The sequence below is a fragment of the Thunnus albacares genome, chromosome 16, assembly GCF_914725855.1.
Source record: "Thunnus albacares chromosome 16, fThuAlb1.1, whole genome shotgun sequence".
Classification (NCBI taxonomy): domain Eukaryota; kingdom Metazoa; phylum Chordata; class Actinopteri; order Scombriformes; family Scombridae; genus Thunnus; species Thunnus albacares.
Window position 1 is genome coordinate 14,941,996 of NC_058121.1, and position 19,144 is coordinate 14,961,139.

Consider the following 19,144-nt stretch of genomic DNA (forward strand, 5'->3'; position numbering starts at 1 on the left):
CCTGTGACCCTGTGCACTAGTTGTGACAAGTTAAAACTATTCAGCTCTTCTTTTTTCAGGTGTTATTCAAATATTTTTAGAGTCTCAAAGAAGCAAAATCATCCAGTAAAAAAGATTAGGAAAGTCTGAAAGGATAAATATACATTTTTGTAGCTGAGATGTGTTTTCTTTTCTGCTTTCCTCTCATGATAATCATCCTTTGACCACTTATATTCATCTCACGCAACTTTTGGGGGTCTTAGACTACTAGATCACCAGGATGTCCTTTATTGTTTTTTAATTAATAATTTAAAAAAAACCCTTAATTCTGTTAAAGAAACTTACTGCTACTAGACAACATCCCCAAATATCACCTTGCTTACACAGTCTGTGCAGTGAGTGCAGACTGTAATAACTAGTTGCAAACAGTAGAGGGCGCCAAAATACAGAAAATGCAAAACATTAACCATTTACATGAAATTATGCCTGGTTTTGTATTTGGTGCTTGATTGTTTGCCTCAAGCGTGTCGTGATTTGTTCAGACATTGTTTTAATATATAAAACAATGAGACCCAATCTGGAAAAAACAGGGACTGATGGGAGAAAATTGCATTTATGAAGCTTGAACTTGCTTCAAGAATCACTGTATTATGATAAATAAATCAATAATGTTTCTGATGCAGGCTAAAATATCAATACTATAATTAAAGGGATAATGTCCTTCTTTAAGAACAAAACTGACAACAGTGAAGCAACCAAACCAAACACAGAAAATCCTCCGAGACAAAAAAGTGCAACTGTAAGCTCCTTAGACATAAACTCATTAGTGAGTGTAAGTCCTTTACGCTGCAATAATACTGTAATGATTTTTCATTAAGGTCGCTCCATCAAACTGGAGCACTTTGAGAAGAAGCTTCGCAGCCCATCAAGGTTAGAAGGACACGCCCTTAACTTTGGAAACGGTGCAGTGTGTGCATGTGTTTGCCCTCAGCTGATCACCAGTCTCCAGAGGGGTACAGAGAGAAACAGGAGAGAGATTCAGGGTGGGAACTTGGATCATTGAGCTTCGCCTTTTCTCCTTTAGCGCATCCGCCGTCGATCGCAGCCTGCAGGTTGTTTTTTTTATATATATATATATTTATATACCTCCCTGTGCTCCGGAGACTGGGGAATCCACCTGCCGGAGAGCAGACACACCTCGGGATGGATGCCCTGAAATCTGCCGGCAGAGCGATCATCAAGAGCCCCGGAGTTCCGCGGCACACATGGGGAACTTCAAAGCACGAAAGTGAGTGAGGCAGTGTGTGTGAGGGGGTTTACTAATGTTTGGGTTTGGTTACAAATGTTTCCTTTCCAATAAAATGCAGTAAAATCTATCAGAGAGAGAGAGAAAGCAGGACGATATGTGCCTCTGGCTGCTCGTAGGCTAGTGGACTGCTGTGTTTTATTACTGGGGAGCTTTTGTCTGTCCTGCTGCCAAATGTAGCTGAGCTGGATATACTAAAGTGTACAAAGCTGTACAATTACAAGCTGTTTTATTATGTTGTTAAGTCTAAGTTGTAAGTGGTTTGCTTCACTTCATTGAGAGGGATCCAGGTCTTACTGCCAATCGTGCTTCACCAAAACTACTATTCAGTGAAATTTAAGATTTAGAGCTGAAACTGAAAATCAGTTGACTCAGTCCACAGGAAATTAATTGGCAAACATTTTTTTTAGTAACTGACTAATCGTTTCAGTTGTTAAACTGAGCAAAAATACCAAATATTTGCTGGTTCCAGCTTCTCAAATGTGAGGATTTTTTGCTTTTTTGTGCTTTATGTCATTTTTAATGGACTATTTTGAGGTTTTGTATTGTTGGTCAAACAAAACAAGACATTTAAGATGTTTTGTTTTAAAGACGGGCTTTCTTATGTATTTTTTCACATTTTTTTTACATTTCAAAGAGATCATCAGAAGATATTGGATAATTGATAATGAATGAAATCATCACTTGAACCCTAACGTTGATTACCAATTTGTAAAAACAGACACTACAAGTGCAATTATTTCATTATACAATAAGTAGTGAATACATGAATGACTTAATGGGGACCTCACTTCTCTAGCTCACAAAAACATGATTTATCATGAGGTAGTTTACAGTGTAAATTAGGGCTGTAACTAACGATTATTTTCATCCATTAATCAGTAGATCATTTTCTCAATTAATCGATTAGTTGTTTGGTCTGTGATATGTCAGAAAATGGTTTGATTCCTAAAGCCTGAGGTGACGTCCTGCAAATGTTTTGTTTTGTTCTGACCAACAGTCCTCAACCCAAAGATATTCAGCTTACTGTCACAGAGGACTAAAAAAACCCAGAAAATATTAACATTTGAGAAGCTGGAATCAGAGAATCTGGACATTTTTTTCTAAAAAACAAAGACTCATAATAATCAATTATTAAAATAGTCAATGATTAATTTTCAGACGATCAACTAATCAATTAACTGACTAATCATTGCAGCTCTAGTATAAACATTTATTGTCATTCACTAAAGAAAACTTTATATTTTTTAGGTTTTTTTTATAGATTGATCACAAAAACCATTCAGTGACAGTGACTTGATTTATTCTAGTTATTTGCGATTAGTTTCTACCAGGAGGAAAAGAGGCAAGCTTCATGTTTTTATTCAGCCAATATTGTACCAAATGTTCAAGATTGCTCCTGGCCCACTACAGTGTGAAGTACTGTGCAGGACTGACTGCTGAGTGAAGGGTCAGAGTAACAAACGTTGCTCACAGCGTCAGTGACAGGGGGAGAGTGAGGAGCTGTTTTGCTGCCTGCGGCTCTGCTGTCTCACCGATGTGTGAAAGTGTTGTCTGGAATGCTCCTTCTCTGCAGCTACATTGCCTTGAAGCTTCTCACTGCCATGAATGCTAGCATACTGCTTTTGCCTCGTCCTGAATTCATGCTTGGTGAATAATCAGCTGTCCATGCCAGCTTTCATTAAACACAACTGATTAATTTTGCAGCTACTAAGATGTGCTCGGTTTCTGCATGCTTTCAAGGAAATGTTCTACATAAATTATTGAATATTGAGTGTGTGAGGGATTTAAAAGTTTTCTTATTGGATTAAGGCTATAATGAGTCTCTCTGCTGGCTTTGGGTGCATTATGTTTCATAGTTTAAGCCTTAGATGTCAAAGTTAAGTGACAGCTTGTATTAAACTGTCTTGGGATGTTGGCTGTTGATAGCCATAGATTTCTAATCTTGTTTTTTTGTGCAAACATTGATGGATAGGCGTTGGTATTATTTTCCTCCACACAACTAACATCAACGTGCTCTCAACCATTACCATGGTGACTTTTATAATGAGAGAATGTGACAACCAAACCAACATCATGTTATCTTGAAAGACACTGTTTGTGTCACATTGTTAGCAGCAGCCTCCGCATTGTGCTTTTCTTCTCTCACTGCTGTTTATGTCAGAGAGCGAGAGGAAGAGAGAGAGAGAGAGAGAGGAGGAAGAAAAAGCTGAATGATATTGTCAGAGCAGAATCCAGCTGGATTTCGGCACCTGATGACAGAAGCAGTTTGTGTCTGAGAGCCACCAGAGGAATCAGGCTGTAAAAATGTGAACACAGCACTCACAAACAGTAAAGGCAGACAGGGTGACTGCTGATGTCCAGAAGCTACTTAGCAGGCAATTTGGAGAGAGGACAGCGTCTGTATGCCAGCATGTGGCGATGCGTCAAAGCTGGCTGTCGGAATGCAAATAAGGCGACGTTGCAGCTGCTTGCCACATATTCACACAAATTAGGTGTGATTAAGAAAAAAAAGTGATGGATTATTTGTGTCCTGTCTACTGACAGAATATAGACGTGAAGTCACTTTTGTTAAATAACTGCAGTTAATGATAATATACACAGTTAAGTTGTAAGTGTAACATGCAGTTAACTTAGTTTCAGTTAAACTGTCAGCTATGCAGAGGCATAATGTAATGGATTGACAACACGGAGTGATACTGGGTCATATGACTGAAAATCACTATCACAGTAAATATACCATCAGGGTGTTTGAATTTAAGCTGAAACATCACAGTATATACAGATACATCAGTACTATAACTGATTTAATTGGGGTTTTTTGGTTACTAGGGGGCACTGGCACAAGCTGTAAACACAATAAAGTTGATATGGTGAACATGGAGCAACATTAGCATTCATCTGGAGTTATGTTTCTCACCACTTGATGACTGTAAGGGCAATATTCACTCAACTTTGAGCTCTGTTTGGTCACCACCAACTCCTGACGGAAATATCTGACTCTTTAGCAGCTAAATGCCACCGGCTAGTTTCTAAATGTGTCTGTTTCCTGTTTGGTGCCACGCTGGTAGCATACAGTGGGTTTATCTGAGTTCTTCTTTTTGCCAGAAACAGCTGCCTGCTGCGGTTGGAAACAAGGTTGATGTGAGTGGTGAGACTGAAAACAATAAAGTTTCAGGCTGTAGGGGAACTGCAGAGTTGGTTTTTGTTTGTCACTACATGAGACACTTCTCAGATCAGAAATCGTCATTTCACCCATTAATAACCTAAAAATATTGATTAGTGCAGCTTAAAAGCATTAGCATCAGTGCTCATCATGTTGCACACTACTTTGTTTTAAATGGGGATGTAGAGCGACAGTGAGATGAGATGGCAGTGCTCTATTGGATGGTGATTTGGGTGTTGAATTGCTTTATGGGAGAGCTCTCAAAAGCACATGGAGAAAGCTTTTACTAAACATGCTGACATAATTAATTCAGTGACGACCTGAGCTTTCTGCTAACACCACTATAAGGTCAGACTTTCCCCTTGAAAATGTTGCTGTTGATATTCACAGTCCCGTGTTTGGAAACCTCCTTTTGTATCATGTTCCCAAAGGATGAATATAACAAAATGAAATGATTTAGAAATATCCCATTAGGTTTTTAGATACTTTACTGTCACCACAGGTATGGTAATGTGTGTTTTCAATATTTTTGTTCTATTGACAGTGTGCAAGTCTAATCCATTAGTGCCTGTGACGACCATATATTGCAGCCAAATATCTTCCTCTATATTTGTGCAACTCAGGACAGGATGCACAGACAGCTGACAAGGTAAAATTTCAGTAACAGCCAGGATATTTGCTTTAGTCATGTCTCTTCATGAGTAAAAAACACACACAAAAAGATCTATTTCTGGACATCAATGAAGCTACTCTTCAGTTCTTTGGCCAGTAGAAAACATGACATGTACAGCATTTCCCCATCGTCCCTCTTAGCTGCCTGCTTGCATCTGTTGAGGTCAAAGCCACTGGCAGGACGGAAGAGGACACAGCATGTGCCCGGAGTGCAAGCCATCCCTTTGGATCATGTCACACTGAAGCAGAAAGGACCTTTTCTGTATCTCAGAAGTCACACACACACTTTCCCTTGGCGCCAAGGACATCTATTCTCTACAGTCTGCATTAGTTTAAAATCACGTAGCCTTGGGAAAGACTTGTGTTGAATGCAGGAAGATTGTGTCTTTGGGTTTAGCATTGTTTTCAGTAAAAATGTGCTTATACTAGTAGTGCTCTAAATATATCCTGGATCTGCTGCACAGCATTGGGATCAATAGCAAAATCCAAAAAACTGAAAATAAGCATCATTTAGTTCTTGAATACACGTCTCAAGTGTGCTTCTATTAGATTCTCACACTTTATTCCTTTGAGAAATATGCCCCAATATGCAATTTGTATTGCTGTGCTTTGCAGTACAGAGAGGAGCTTGATCTGAAATTAGTGGACTCAACAGTCATTAGGTTCGACTGGATGGGAACTCTGGCAGTGAATACAGCCTGCGGTGCTATTAAACCTGACAGGGGCCTGACTGAATGACACGCGGGAGGCAGTGGTGTCTGTTAGCGCTGCCCCTAAAGGAGCAATTATCTCGGTGGCTCGTTAAGACTCGGAAACCCGTGAGTCAGGGAGACGCCGGTGAGGAGGAGGAGGAGGAGGAGCAGAAGGAGCAGAAGCGATGGGGGGGAATTGTGGGAATATACAGGATAATGATGAAGGGAATGTGTCAAAGAGAGAGATTGAAGGGATGGATTCCTATGCTTTGAAAGTGATAAGATGATGATAATTGGGGACTGATGGAGCATTTGGATTTGTGTTATGCAGAATAGAGTAACAAATACAGACAAATCTGGCTATGAACCCTTGGAAGCCTGTTTAAAGAGTTATTTCACCCAAATTAAAAAAAAAAACACTACTACTACTGATACTCTGTTATGCAGATAGCTTTGTTTTATCTTATCTTTGTTGTAAGATATGCATTTCTGTGGTTTCTGCCCCCACCCTTATGCAACAGGAGTGAATTTTGTTTGTTGTTTGTTGCGAGTAAAGCATTGAAAAATTTACAGTTAAATAATCAGTAGCAGTGTCTTTCCAGAAAACATTACCCAGGTTTACTCTGGATACTGCTATAAAAAACTACACTGAATGAAAGCAATGCTTTCAGTGGTCTATAGGAAAGGTTGGATTAGCATACAGTACATGACCTTTTACAGCAGTGCCCTGTATATAGTTACTCTGAAAAATACAATGATGCTCCAAGAACAGACACCAATAGAAGATAGTAAACAAAAAGCAGTTATCAAAGAGATATCAAAATAAAGGCACAATGTGATGCCTAAAACAGATATTTAATCCTATAAATCTCTAAGATGTTTTCATATCCTAGTGCTTCAGTACTTCTATTAACACTAAAAGAAGAAATATTTCATTAATGCATCTTGCTCTCACCAGGGTACATATACAATATACAGTAACCAGTCATTTAGAAGACTAGTTAAATCAATGTGTGCTCTTAGCTGAGCTCTTGTATATCAGACAATGATTCAACTGAGCAGATTTCCCTCCTATACTCTGCATAATTCATGCTCTCACACTCATCAGTCTCACCGGTCGCAGACTGACGATAGATGAGATGATAAAGTGTTGCTAATGACTTTTCATGCTGTGTGCTTTGAGGGAGGAAACCTGTCTAAGGGATTTCATGTTTCAAAGATAAGCAGTTGATGTAGTCGTGAGGTATCTCCTGCATGGCATTGATGAATTTAAGTTATTTTATCCCATCCTATATCCACCAGGGTTCTCTGAATTCTTGACCCAATAAGCTCACAATAATCATTAGTGTCTATAGTCTTCTTTACACTAATTAAGTTTTCCCCCTTTCTTACTTAATAACCATAACCTTTTCCTATTCAGCTAATGTTATTTTTTGCAAAATGACTCAGTGAACATGATGTTCAAATACAACTTTGTTCAGCTGCATGAATAATAGCCGAGAGGATTTTGTGTGACTACCTTTTGACTCTTTCCAGTTTGGTCAGAAGAGAACTACACGAGCTAAATCCCCTCAACAGTCTGATTAGTTGGATTATTGTCAAAAGCATGGCTACCTCAGTGACAGCTCTGCACAGACTTTATTTTTGTTTCCTTCTTACACAACTCTTCTTTTTTTCTTTTAGTCTCATTGCAGTGGAACTTTTCAGGGACTATTTCATTAATGAAATATTATTATTATCGTGTTCTCTGTTTACCAAACTGCCTGTTCTGTGAGATTTCTCCTTTTTTTTAATCTGCATTTGTATTTCTTCCTGGTCAGTGGCCTTCTGAAAGTTTCTTATATTATAGCTTATATTTAGTGTTGGAAAAAAATGCAAGTCTGTCTGTGTGAACCTCTTCTATTTTCCATCATCCTCCTATAACTCCAGTTCAGGTTAAAAATCTGCGCTCTCAGGGTGCATTTTCCCCAGTCAAGAGTAGTATTCAATGGATTTCGGATGCTGTGAAACCAAGCATGTTTGGAGCAGGTTAAATGAAACCCTGGAGCATTTTTTTGTGTGTGTGGTTTGTTCGGGCAGGTGAGAACAATGCTACTCAACCTCACACTGTGTTGACAAGTGCTTCACTGCACTAAATGCCCCTCCTGTCACACTTGTCTACTTGTGATTTACTGTAATCCTGCGGTTGCTTTGGGTATTTTGAAATTTAATAAAGCCCCATTCTTTTCCTGTCGTGGGTCTGAGTTTAATCAAAGCTTAGTGGGAGGCCATCTGTCCTTTATTCCACAACTATCATTTCTGTATTAGTGCCTTAAAATCCCAACTGTGCCACGGAGATTCCCTTTAATTCTTCTTCGTGGTTTAAGGATAACAGGAGACGTTTATAGTTTAAGATACACTGAACAGTGGGTGTCTTATCTCTCTGTAGTCAAAACAAACTTAGAGTTTGTGTGATGACACAGGGATGTATAAAAGATTTACTGTAACAAGATGCTGCATTTATGTGTAAAGGGATTTGGTTGAATCTTTAAAAATCTTTTTTTTTCATTTGTGGAGAAGGTTTATTGCATTAATTATCATCAGATTTGATCATTTAAACGTTTTTTTTTTGTGGAAGTGTTTCCTGACTTTTGCCAGTAGATGTACTGTACATTTGATTTGTGGTGTTCATATTACCACAGTTTTGTCTGTAAGGTTGCATAGAGACTTGAAATTTCCCTACAGGGAACAACAATTTAATTCTTTATTGATTTTGTTGTATCTTAGGCTGAAAATGATCCTCCACTTACTCAACATCCACATACCAAATCCAATTTTTCATGATAGTGATGTGATATTTTTTTCCACAGTTTCACATGCCTGTTTCATTTGAAGCTATGAGTATATTATCCTCATTGTTGCACTCTGCAAATATTGATTTTAAAGCCTCGGCTTCATGTTATTAAAAACTGCTCCATATCATATTCTATATTGATTTTCTTTCTGAGGCTCTTGAGGGTTGTGTTATGGCAAGCGTATAACATCATTGCCTACAGTATATACTGTATGTTGTAAATGGTTATATTTGGTAACTCACATGTTCTTTCAAAGGTAAGTCTTTTATCCTTGTCAGCCAAGTTTAACAATGAGGGCGTCTTTTAAGTACATGCATGGATCTCTCTTTTAGCTCCATAAACTCTGATGTGTTTAAGCTAACCACACTTTTAGTGTCTTATACAGTTCATTATTATGGTACTGCCTAACTGTGTGTTCTCTCTGGAGTGTTTTTAACACCAACAATGTTTCCTGGCCTGAAGTGAAGTGAATTATGCAACACAGGGAAACTGAGAGACCCTATCTTGGGAGACTGCTTGTTCACACTACTGCAGCAACACACACACACACACACACACACACACACACACACACACACACACACATCCACATCCACCTTCCTGTTTAGTGTGTACAGCAAAGCCCTAACATCCATCAATTGTTATTCTGTGTGTGTGTTTAAGAGAGAGATTAAGTACTGCAGATGCTTTAGTGTGTGTGTGTGTGTGTGTGTGTGTGTGTGTGTGTGTGTGTGTGTGTGTGTGTGTGTGTGCATTTGTTTATCAGCGGAACCTGTTCCTCCACTGGAGAGCTAAATCCCGTCTTGGTGTTCTGTTCAGCTGAAAAATTCATACTTCACTCACCATTTCTGACACATCATGTCCCTATCTGAGCCAAGGAACCCACTCCTAAAAATAACTTTGTAAAGTCAAGTGAAAATGGAAAACTTTTGTCGCTGTGTGCTGTATAGAAACACAGTATGCATGTGGTCATGGTCAAAACAGACTTATAGAACTTATAATTTTCTCCAAAGATAAGTTATCTTGATGTCTTGGTCGTCAGATTAATCATGATGAGCTGTTGATGTTTAAACTAGCTAAGATTAGTTTTAACCGATTCTTCTAATCATCTTGATATTAATTATGCAGATAGCTGATGATGATCTGCTGGTGGAAAATGTAAGAAAATGAAATTGCTACCGTTCTTTAGTTCACTTGATTAAGTTAGAATTCTTTCTGTTGATAGCTATTATCTGATTCTTATCTGAAATTTATGTAAAAATGATTTTTGGTGCCCTTGTAGCAAAGTTGGTGAAGGTCATGCTGTGTACACAGGGGCCTCATTTTGTGGGGGATGTGAGCGACCCGTCACTTTCATAATCCTGTTTTTCTCTCCCCCCACTTTTACAGTTTTAATTTTATTCGCTCCCTATAATCTCCATAAACAGAGGTCCTCTAGAGTCCCGCTGCCAAAATCCAGACGAGCGAAGGTCTAAATTGATAAAAATGTTAATTGGCTCATCTGAGTTGCCTTCAGTTATTACAGTGTACATATGAAGACATTTTTTTCTCTGGGTATCGCTTTTCAGCAGCAGAGGATGCACTCTCTTATCGCTGGAGGTCGGTGGAAATGTTTACAGCCTGAGAGGAAGACTGCAGGCTGTATTCAGGGCTGAAAAAGTCAAGTTTTGGATGATTTTCAGGTTGTAAAATTAATTTAATCTGTGTTTATTTGTATCTTACTAAAAATACACTAGAATTAAACATTAATCAAACATAACGCAGTAAAGCACAGCACCCTTCATACTAAAGATGGAAGTATAACATTATTATGAAGTATCAGGTCTCTGTCAATAAAACGAAACATGATTTTAACTAGGTTTAACCAATTTACATGATATTTCTAATTTTAACTATGGTGCAGATATTCGTGTCCCCCTCAGGATGAAAAAAAGATTGGTCAAAATCCCTCAACTTTTTGACACCATCAGGTGTTTGTGTTTTGTGCTAATTAGCAAGTATTAGCATGCTAACACAATAACAACTAGGATGGTGAAAATGGTAATTCTACACCCTTATGCTGTCATTGTCATTGTGAGCATGGTAGCATGCTGACAATAGCATTAAGCCCAAAGCATCACGTTGCCTTGGTAGCCGCTAACATGGCTATAGACTCTTGTTTTGCTATATTACTCTTACACAATAACAAATTTCATTATAATATGTAATTTGTCAGATTAATATCAATGCATATACATACCAGTAATAGCATTCACTGTCTTTATCTTTGGTAGAAAATTTAATTGTGAAACCAAACCTACACCCTTGCATGTCCCTCAACCTTAGCTTCAACCTTCTGTGGCCAAATCCAGCCCAGGATCTTTTAACTTATATTTGATATTAAGAAAAGGCAAAAATAGTTTCTATGAGCCATTTTTAAACTGCACAGCATACAATAACTACTTAGAGCACTCCTATTGATTACCCCCTTAATATCCTGATACTACAGAGACATGAGACCTGGGGAGCCGAGGTATCCGGCTGTGTCAGACTAGCATCCATCACTCAGCTGGAAGGGTCTAAAGTGCTCTACTGCATTAGAGGGGATTCCTGTGGGAAGCCCTCATCTATTAAAGGGGGTGCAGAGATACACTGTCTCAAATGAGATCAGCAGCTCTCAAAGGTGACTTGCTTGCTTTCGTGTGATAATGGATGGCAAAGCTAATGATTGCTCAAGCTAAGTGCTGTTTTCCTTGAACTCAGCTTGAGATGGGGATTAGGAAACCTGGGGATTCTGGTTTGTTTTTTTTTTGTTTGTTTTTTTTTCCCTCAGATTTGCTCTTGAAAAGAAAACAGAATATGAAATATAAACCTATTATTTCATGAACTGATTTCTTTTGAGGGAGCTATTTCTAGTTGATGAAGATGTTGAAACGGGAGCCAGCAGACTCCAGGGGGAAAAGATCTGTATCAGCAAAGAGAAAACCATACCCTGTTTGAATTGCTAATGAAAACAATCCTTCCACGGTGCTGAGTGATTATGCTTTATGAATAAATAGCCGTGAGGAAAGATTTCTTTTAGTATGGGAGTGTCTGCATTGTTAATGTGGTTATTTTATTTAGGCATGATTCTGGAAATGTTTACTCTTCCTCCAGTGAACTTTGCTATACCTTATAATATAGGTGTTGATTATTCTTCTCATACTTTACTACACTTCAGTTTGGATTTCCCCTCAGTGGTCCAGACACTAAAATTCATGTTTCTACATATTTAGAAACTGCATTAAAATGTTGAAGTGATACATGCAGGATGAAATATTCATACAAGTCATTGGGTAGGAAAATTGACCTTGGTGCCTCAGACCAATATGAAAATTTCAAAAGTTTTAATTTAACAGACAGCAGCAGCCTACATGTCAGGCATAGACAAACAGCAGAGTCACTCAATAAAAATGATCCAAGGCACTTTCAATGGACATTTAGTGTTCAAGTCACCTAGATATTTAATGCCCTTTTGTCAATGGTGAACTATAACTGTCAGGAGATCATGAACAGTCTGTATAAAGAACAAACTCCCCAGTTGCTGTGTTGTGTTTGATTAACCATGGCACTGTGAAGCAGATAAATGAGCATTTAAAGAGCTTTACTCAAGCTTTTCTGAAATAATCCAGGAGATACAGAGCATGTTAACATTCTTTTGGAGACATGTTTCAGACAATCTTTTAGGTTCAAGTTGTCTGCTGTTTAGTGCTGGCAGGTAGCGTACAGCGGGAAGTTGTTGTTGTTTTTGGGGGTTTTTTTTTTGCTGAAAATAGCTGCCTGATGTGGTTGGGATCAAGGTTGATGAGGGTGGTGAGAGTGAACCAAAACAGTAAAATTGCAGGCTGCAAAATAATGAGCTCCAAAGATGCTAAAATGTGCAGTAGAAGTGAGCAGGACCGCAGACTCTGGCCAAAATTCTCTGTGGGTTCACCACTACGAGTTGCCTCCTTCACATTTAATCCATTGTTAATAAGAAAATGTCAATTAGTTCAATTTTCAGCTTTTGAAAAATGATGCTTCTGTTTTTTCTGGTGAGGACCACCCCGGATACCTGCCCTTCTAGCTTTAAAAGAAACTAAAAGACAATTTAAACTGCTTTTCATAAGAATATTGTTTTCTTTCTTAAGTTGTAGGCCTTTTCCTCCTGCTCTTTCTCTGTAAATAAATGAATACATGATTGTGGAGGAAATGATAAATGGTGTATAACTGTGTTTAGTTAGTTTGTAACTTCATCTTCACTCTCAAGAGGGAATGGTTCTGCAGTGATATTTCACTAATTTCAATCTGAATATCATCTGACCTCAGGCAGTTATACACATCAGCATTATTTTACCTCTGTCTTTTTGGGAAAAATATCCTTTGGGATCTTGTTGTTGATTCTACACACTGTCCATTCTGCATCTTGGAATTACGCCATGTTGCCTTTTTATAAAAACTCTCTTCTCATTGTGTGCTTATCTGGCTCCAACCTGCCGCACAGCATTATACCAACCGAACACCACCTGTCACTGTCTACAGAGCAAATATTAGCACATTTTTTCACTGTGGGATGCCAGCTATAAATAGAGTACAGGAGCTCCATCAGGAACAAAATTCAAACGTCTGTGTTGATTTTTAATTTGAAGCATGTAATAATGCCTGCCCGCAAAATAACCTCAGTACTAATCTCATTTCACTCCCTGGACACTTCTGAGGACAAAACACGCTACTTAGAGTAGAAAAGATAAGACTGTTTTACTGCTATAAGTGAGAACACTGGGTTGATCGTTTCTAATTAATCATTCACAATGCCTTTGGAGGACGTTTCCTGATGGGAGGGTTGAGGTCTAATGTTTTGCATAATAACTGCAGTCAAAGGCAATTAGCATTCAGGACATTATAGGAAATCTGTCATCAAGTTGTGATTGTATTTTCGCTTATCATTTTTAATACTCACTTTCATGCTTCCAGGCACACTGAGGAGTTGAATGCTGAATTCATGTAAAAAAGACACTGAAATCTGTATAAAGCCCTACATGCTGTATACTCTACTTCCACTTCTCACTGACGGTTGGACATTTGCACTTATTCACCTGCCTGCCGAGAGTTAGATGAGAAGATTGATGCCACCCGTTTCTTTTGACTGGACCGCAGGGACCAGCCCTATAAACGCGAATGTGTGTCCATCAGTGAGCCAGACTAAAAACTGTTGTAATTTTTGCTGTTGGACTGTTAATATGTCACTTTATGAAGTTTTAATGTTTTTTCAGGTGAGGAAGTAACCATTAAGATTCCCAATTTGTGGTCAGTTTATCCAAATAATGCCTGTTTGGAATTTTGATTGTTTTGGAGCCGCTGGCTGGGTGAGACTGGCTGGTCATCTTAGCCGCTAGCAGCCCGACTCCTGAGATGATCGGCTGCTCTAATGTCTCCTTAGCATTTTGATATATTCCTTTTATAATTTATAATTCCTTTTGGAAGATAAATGTTGGTCTCACAGATGAAATCTAACAATTGTAGCTGCCTCATTAGTTCATCTGAATGTAAAGTGAAGCTTCATGTTTTTACTGGACAGAACAATAGCGCGCCTCTGGGGCTCTATATGTACAAATGTCACCACATTTCAATAAATATAAATGTATTAAAATGAACATATTAGTCTATATTAAATTTCATTTTATTATTTTTTTGTCACAGTACAGTCAGATTATTGTGGTGAAGCTGAGCTGCTGCTGTCAGCAAGTATGCTGCTGTTCCAGTTGACCGTACTACGTCCTCCCGTCCTTGGAGGTTTGTACTCCTGAGTCGAACTTGGCGTACTTGGTATTGAGAAAGGCCCTCAGTCAAATTGGCTTCAGTCAAAGCCCGGCACACTTCCTGGGGGCTTGGTCACCACTGTCGCCACTTCCTGTATCTGTCGTTTCAAATTATTCCAACGCCCTCTAGCGTTTCATACATGGTCCAAGCACATACTAGGTTTTGACCTAGTCTTGTTACAGTAAATATGATGCTACAGCCAGCAGCTAGTTAGCTTAGCTTAGCACAAAGACTAGAAACAGCTAGCCCGGCTCTGTTCAAATGTAACAGAATCTGCCACCAGCACCTCTAAAGCTTTCATTTGTACAGAAAACAAAGTACAAAAATGTCATGTTGTGGTTTTACAGGGGGTCATGTGCAATTTCAATGAACATTTATTTCAGCTTATAATGTGGTTAAATCATCTGCGGTTGTTTGTCATGACTGCCTCTGTTGTAAATGCCATTTTATTTCTCAGTCTCTGCTGTAAGATTGAAAAACTACATGATACCAGTCACACGACAAATTCACATTTCTTCCTTCATATTCCCAATCTGTCCTAACCAGCTCCCACTTTGTAGTAGCTCTATTTGCTCAGCCATGCATATAATTCACATCATCATTATGATTAACAGCAGATAGGGTGTTTGAAGGGAAAGCAATTAATGACGGGGTTTTGGTGAAAAGGAGATTATGTTGAAAGAGCCACACCAGCACTGATTCATTCAAGGGCCTGCGGGGCAAATAGCTGATTCATGAACCTGAGTTATTTTACTGCACAGATATGTTTCCTGTCAGTTAAAATTAAACAAAAGCTTAAAGGAAATTGTTTTTCTAAGTACAGACGCTTGATGACTGCACTGTTCTGAAATATACAGTATTTTTTACAAGTAGACACAAACCCAATTAAATCTCCTCAAGGATGTTAATCATCCATTTTATTGGTTTTGCTTGCATTTTGTATTTTTTGTCATCAGGAAATGAAAAGCATCACATTTAAATGTGTTTAAGGAAATCTCTTTCTAAAAGCTGTGCAAAGTAGTCAAAATGTAATTAAAAAAACAGTAATGAAGCGGCAAATCAAAAGGCGGTTGCATTTGAGCTGGTGATCACAATAAAGACACAAGGGAAATGCTGTAAACCGAAATCCATTGTATTTTCAGAGAATGTTTGATGTCTGCTTCTCTCTTTATAGGAATACACCAACTGTCAAGTCATTAGACTATTAATGGGTTGTTTACCAGTGTCTGCTCATTACTAGCTGGAAACTTGAAAGCTACAAAAAACAAACTCCTTTAGCTGTAACAAAAACATTTTCAATGTTATGTGTTTCCTGTTTCGGTGTAGCCCTGCTCAGGTATTACTGTATTACTTTCCTGCAATGCTATCTCCCAGCCTTTGGACATTATAGTCGCAGATCTGCTCAGAAGATATATAAATGAGATTACTGTTTTAATCACTAGTATTGCTTCTGTATAGCTTTCTATGCTTAGCACACCATGTTCTGGGATATAAACATGTTGGACCATGCTACCTATGTAGTCGTGGATCATGGATAGTTCCAGAGAGGGGACATATTATGCTTTTTGTGATTTTCGTTATTTTTATACTGTTATGATTTCAGATGTCTATGTTAAACGTATGTAGAAATGCTCCCAGCAGGTCAAAAGCCCAGCCTTCAGCCTGCTCTGAACACTTCGTTTGCAATGTTACCTTTACTTCCTCCTTTTGATGACGTCAGATTGTTTGTGCACGCCGACAAATGGCCATCTGTTGGTAGCCTTTGTTGCTAAGGTTATTCCATCGGTTGTTCGCACTGTCCACTCGCATATTTCAGATGAGATTCAGGCTTGAACATGTAAGGATGTATTTGAGAAGTTTCCATTTCAAATAAGAACGAGAAAAAGAAGTGAAATTCTGCTACTACTGCTTGTTTAAGTAGTCTGCTGAGGGATCAGTTAAAACTGAGTAGGCTCATTGCAAGGGGGGTCTTAATGAGACACTAAAACAGCTTGTTTCAGACAGAGGCTGAACTGAGGAAGATAATACAGTTTTTTGAACTGTAAATTATGCTAAGATATTCCAGTAGAGCCCCAGAATATAAATATAGACCTGGAAGTGTGCGTCCCCTAGGTCACATATTATTATCATGACACTGTAGGAGTTGACAGATATGTTTTTCCGTAGTAAAACGTATTCCAGAGCAGTGGAAAATTAAAGCTGGGGTGTTAGCATTTAAAAATAGCATGACATAAGGTTTTGTACTGAAGCCAACCAGATGTGTAATATTCCATCCAGAGGTTGGAGTTTTATGTACTGCTTCAGTTCAGAGCGCAGGATAATTCCACTGGTATCCCACCGCTTAATGTAGTTTGTATACTTCTTTTGATGCTCAGCCAAGGTGTTCAGTAACGTTATTTGCAGGTACCACCTCTCCTGCCTCTGCTGGGCTGTCGGTGATGGAGCCTGTGGTTGCTTAGCAACATCTGCTGTTTGATCCCATGACTCCCTCTTTGTTATTGTTGATGTTGTCAATGTTTGAGGAACAGCAGCTACTGTGGCTCTGATTGAGAGGTACTTCATCTCTCCTGGTGCTCTTTAATAAACCAGTATCTTAGATATACTGTAGGTAAAATTTTCACATTCTCGGCATACAACCAGAGGAAGATACGGCAGATGGGAGAGGTGAGGAAAAGGATAGCATTTAGAAAAACGGTAAGAAGATCGAGAGCTTGAGAGGAAGGACTTAGCTTTACTTGATTTCCCCTCAAGGCAGAAAACCCGTTACTCTCCCCCCTCCCACTCACACGCCATCCCAGCCCACCATCTTCCCAGAATGTGCGGCCTATTTTCCCTGTCAAGGTGGTGTCCTAGATTCAAAGTTCCATCGGATGAGTAAAACAGTAAGGCAACGAGATTATATCAAGACAGATGTGGAGGATGGGGGTGTCAGCCGGGTTTGAAAAGCAAGCCGAATATTTCATATATTAATGCTTTAAATTCAAAACAAGAATGTTTGTGAAACCTCTCTAGAAAGAATGTCCTACTTTCTGACCTTTAGGGAGATGGTCAAAAGGGAATGCTTTTGTTATTTTGACCTATGAGCACATTCTTATTCTGACAGTTTTTGCAATTAATATGATGGTATCCTGGGGGAAACATTGTGTGCGTCTGCCCTGCATGCCTGTGTTTATGCCCTTTTTTGCTCGATTATGCCTGTGTGCATATCATTGCACTCCTGTTTGCGTTATTAATTAATCTTCAGTGTAGGTGTAGAGCAGAATTCACCCGGGCACCATTCTGACTTCTCAGTGCAAATTAAATTACTGAGCGTGGAGCTCAAAGAGACAGCTGGTGATCGCTGCATGTAGCTGAAGGCGTGCAGAGCACATGGTACCTATTATACTACAACAGCACTTCCCCAAGTCAGATCAGCTACTGTGAAATGCTACACTTGTCAGTTGTTTGTTCAACAGAGTGTCGAATTTTACAGTGCTCAACATCTCAGGGCAGTGGTATTAAAGCTTTATGTGAATACACTTCAGACTCAGTGCAGCAAAATGTCATGAAATCGCTCCGTGCCTTCATTGCAGTGAATTGATTCCTTTAGTGTGTGCCCCAACTGTGAGGCTTTTTTGTGAGCATAATGCAGTTGGCGCACTTACTGTAACAGCCTGGATGTGAAAGTGTTGCCAGACATCAGTTTATTAAGGTTGATGCTAAAGATGTACCGATATTGGATATCAGTCCGATGCTGACTCAAATAGCTGTATTGGGTATTGGTGACAATAGGCCGATCTGGTATTGGACACCAAAATTTTAATGAATAACAATTCAGTAAATTTATATCTATGCATTTATTTGTTACGTTTTGTTTTACAAAGTTAGGAAATCAGTGTTTAAGTTGAGCCTGATTTTGCCTTACACATAAAAGAATGATCCCAGTCTCTTCCACACAGTGAGTCATACAGCTTATTAATCAAACACTGACATTGGATCGGTACTTGGTATCGGCTAATACCCAAAGCCCAGGTATTGGTATCGGGACTGAAAAAGTCAGATCGGTGCATCTCTAATGCAAACGTCATCAGTGCACCACCATGGCCTCGTCCTCCCTGATCTTGTTTTGTGCCCAAATTAGATCACCTTGAGACACACACTCTCACACAAACACACACTTACACATACATTTCCACAGATCACAGATGCACATTAAAGCGTGCACGCTAGCCATCTGAAACATCCAAATTGCACATTTTTGGTCCTTCTTATTATTTTCTTCAACATGTTAAAATCCAATTAGCTTCCCTCCGCTTGTTCCTGTCACACTTATCAGTCCCCGTCCCTCTGTAGACTCACACAGGATTTATTAAAAATTTAAGCACTCCTCTTTTAGAGGGATAATATATTGGAAACCCTGCAGCATCAACATGAAGCTGTTTAATAATTCATGTGTGTAGCCTGGTGAAGACAACATGGACTGTAGCACTTTAGCTTTGTAGTGCTGTGACATTTTAAAGAACGCACCCGAGCAATAAATCTTTTGACCAGGAGCTGCTTTATTGCAGCTTATGATGTCCCACACCCATCTGAAAGACTGTTATTGGAGCTGATAAAAGTAAAGTATATTTTAATTGTATATCCTTCACAAAACTCTGCCAACATTATTTACTGTTGCCTGTCAAGCCTTCCATTCCTG

At 38.9% G+C, this 19,144-nt stretch overlaps 1 protein-coding gene across 8 annotated transcripts in view; it reads left to right on the forward strand.

Moving 5' to 3' along the window:
• The first annotated feature begins 933 nt into the window (after positions 1-933).
• Positions 934-19,144, forward strand: part of si:dkey-71h2.2 (low density lipoprotein receptor adapter protein 1) — a 58,233-nt gene continuing 40,022 nt past the window's right edge. For 4 of the 8 annotated variants that reach the window (XM_044377147.1, XM_044377146.1, XM_044377144.1 and 1 more), the window contains exon 1: positions 934-1,267. In XM_044377147.1, the coding sequence (XP_044233082.1) occupies positions 955-1,267 (313 nt within the window). In that variant the 5' untranslated portion in view covers positions 934-954. The remainder of the gene's footprint in view (positions 1,268-19,144) is intronic. The other 4 variants (XM_044377151.1, XM_044377152.1, XM_044377145.1 and 1 more) reach the window with 1 other exon arrangement.